Source organism: Cystoisospora suis, assembly GCF_002600585.1.
Source record: "Cystoisospora suis strain Wien I chromosome Unknown contig_2316, whole genome shotgun sequence".
Classification (NCBI taxonomy): Eukaryota; Apicomplexa; class Conoidasida; order Eucoccidiorida; family Sarcocystidae; genus Cystoisospora; species Cystoisospora suis.
In genome coordinates this window covers 698-3,887 of record NW_027155115.1, presented here as the reverse complement: position 1 = coordinate 3,887, position 3,190 = coordinate 698, and the positions used below count along the sequence as shown (strand labels likewise).

General features: G+C 55.3%; 1 protein-coding gene across 1 annotated transcript; it reads left to right on the top strand.

Moving 5' to 3' along the window:
- Nucleotides 1-2,054: 2,054 nt before the first annotated feature.
- Nucleotides 2,055-2,563, top strand: CSUI_004840 (uncharacterized protein; the record flags this gene model as incomplete). Its single annotated transcript, XM_068065021.1, has 1 exon — nucleotides 2,055-2,563. A coding segment is annotated over one exon (198 nt), but the record flags the coding sequence as incomplete, so codon positions are not given.
- Nucleotides 2,564-3,190: the final 627 nt, after the last annotated feature.

The window sequence follows — 3,190 nt, the reverse complement described above, 5'->3', positions numbered from 1 at the left end:
GAAGTACGCTTCTTAATTGTGACGCGTTGTTACTCTCCCCTACGTGTTGAGCTGAGTTTCCCCGCCAGTTAGGGGCCCTCATCGCCCTTCGGCTCTAGTGAAGGTGCTTGTTCTTGGCTCGTGTCTGCTTTCTGCTTGTCCTGATCACCGGCGTGTATGAATTTCCTACGCTCTAGGGGACTGCTTTTCTTTCTGCCTGACTTCCTATTTGGCCACACCATCTGTTCTAGGTCTGATGTACTAACTGGAGGTGGTAGAGCTCTTTCGGTGTATATATCCTTGGTTAGCTGCGCTATGTCTTTCGCTGTCAATTCGGCACCGCTGCTATCGTCGATACGGGAGGTGTGTTTGTTTGCGTTACTGGTATTGCTACTCGCGGTGGGTCAGGCGCATCCGTGGGACACCGAAAATGCACTTCATCTGCTCTAACGTCTTAACGTGGCCTAGCGTGGCGCGGGAACTTTTAATCCTAGTATAACATCACACCCCATATCCACCACGTACAGATTCTATATAGTAAGGTACGACACAACACGAATTTTGACCTCCTTCACGACCTCCTGGGCCTTTCACGAAAATTCTCCCGTTATTTACTTGAAAGACACATTCGCTTTCAATGGTGTGATTTCTTGCTGCAACGTACCGACAACCTGAGCATTGCTGAGGGAGCCTGTAGCTCCTGTGTTGAGAAACTTCATAACGTGCGTTGGCTCCACCTGAGCTGGAATCAGCCGCAGCACCATCGTTTCGCCTTCCGTTTGCGCCGTCGCCCCTGTCGTGCATGACAGTATTCCTCTTCGCCGCTCCTCCGCCCGTTGAGACGCCTGCCGTCCGGTCGCTCGCGGGCGCTCCGGGGTCCGGCCTGCAGCCTGCATCCTTTCATCCTGACGTGTCCGACTCCGCGTCGCCGCCGGTGAAGGACTCCTCTCCACTGGACTTCTCGCCGTTGTTAGCTGACGCCGCTCCGACCGCCTCAAGCCAGTCCCTAGTGTATCGCTCCCGTGAACCGCAGCTGCGTGCACCTGCAATTCTATGCTTTCTCCAGCTCCGCCGCTTGCCTCCGATACCACGGGTCGCGGAGTTTGATCTGGAGACGTCTCCCAATTCGCCTTGCCGTGCCGGCACAGGTGAAAGTCCTATCACTCGGGTATGCTGCTCTCTGGGCACCCCTTGAACCGACTCCGCGCCTCCGTGCTTAGAAGCCACCGCGGTCCGGCAGCGGTCTGTTCTGCTTCCAGGTGGGCTGTATCCGTCGCCTGTTGCAGATTCTCTCCTGTTCGCTCCAACTGGGCCGCCTCTCGCGGGTCGAGACCCGTCTCCGTGCTGTCAACACCAAGGTTCTCAGTCCTATGCGGTACTCCCCTGAGGCGTTCACCCCTCTACTGTCCACACCGACCACTCTACCTGCTAATGACGCCATGCACTCCTGGTCGGTAGTCACTTCAGCCACTGCACCCTCACACAGTGTCGTGTCGGTTGTCCCTCTCGCCTGGTCCATACCGCACCAGCACTCACACCACGTCAGGACGCGATACTGGGCCTACATGGGCCCGTTACGGCTTGATACAATATGCTTCATAAGTAGTTCTTGCCGAGCCATGTCCGTGACTCGCCCCTTTACTCGGTAGAAACCCTCTAACAAGGCGCCCGTGGTCCCGCGGCAGTGTGCGTACATTCTACGTTTTTCAGCCAGAGGGTCGCTCACTACCGAGGTAGAGAGAGCCTTCTCCATATTCCGCTCTCGCCGCCAACGCATAAAACCGTGGTTCCAGCCAGTGAGTTAACAGTTGGAGGCGGATACGGCTCGGAGCTTACTGCCCGCGTAGAGGAGCCAAGCTGGGCCTCCGTAAATTAGGCAGAAGTCTTTCCGCGGCCTGTGCCGCAACTGAACGACGTCGCAAGGAAGGTCACTTGCCACGCATCCTTTTCTGGTAGTTTTTTCTATTAGGAAAATTCCGTGTCCGTCCACTGTTTTTTTCTATCTCCTAAGGTGACAAGGCAGCTGTGCAAGGACAGCGTGCTTCAACAGCGGGAGCCTAGTGCTAAGGCTACTGACTGTAAAGCAGGTGGTTCCGGGATTGGTTCCCAGCGGGGTTAAGCGGCGTAGCCGTCTACTGAGGATCAGAGGGTCCCGCGTCCGGTTCGGGGGGATGACGGATGGCACTCGGATAACCAGCGGCCCGGCGCTTGTTTGGTCGCCACCTTCACGCCCAGGCACGCAGGGGGGGGGATGGTCGGGGATAACTCAGTGACTGTTACTGTTGAGTCCAACTCGCTTCAGATACTCGCGGTCTTCGGTCAAACAGGTCTGTAATTGTCTCGACAATTACAGACCTGTTTGACCGGGGTGAGGAAGCGGGAAAGGTTGCACACTTTGAGCAGAAGTACGGTGCAGGGGAAACGCTTGGCACAGGACAGGGACTCGTGTGAGACAGCCTGTCGCCGGGGCAACATAGGGCTGAACGCCACACGAGGGTAGGGCCAGCTTTGCTGATGTACACGGTCCCACGTGGTACTCGAGCGATGCTCATACAAACACACTACCTGTGGCAGCCTAACCGGTTTCGGCTCAGTAGGGCCGGACTGTGCACCGCGGCAAAATAGGAACTGCCTGAAACACTCAGGCCCCCCTCCACTAGCAATCCTTCCACCCTTGAAAAGTAGAGCGGGACTTCAACTCAAAAAGAAGAATTTCTGCCGGGAGGAGGGAAGGAAAGGGAGAAGACTTGCCTCCTGTTCGCGCCGCTTTGGCGTCTCGATTCCTATGTTTCAGCTGAGAGCGTTTTGATCTAGCGTCACTTTGCGGGAGGCCTGGACATCGGTAGGCAATAATTTTCTTTCGTTCTTGCTTCTTGGGTTGCTTTGCTAAGCACTCAATTATGCTTCTGCCCCGTGTCGTTTCCGTGTTCCCCTTTTCGAAGCGCGGGGCTCTGGTGGCCCAGGGGTAGGTGTACGACGGCGGACGGGACATGCGGAGAGTGGCCACATCTGCAACAGCCGTCAAAAAGGAAACCGAGCCACGCAGACACCGCTAGTCTATCTGTGGCACTCCCCGGAGATTCTGAAATTGTCACAAATATGGTAGGTGATGTAAGAGGCGTATATATAGTGTATAGAGATCAGAGACCTATATAAAAATGTATATATATAAGTGGCGACCTATACCTACATATACAAAATCCCTCCAACT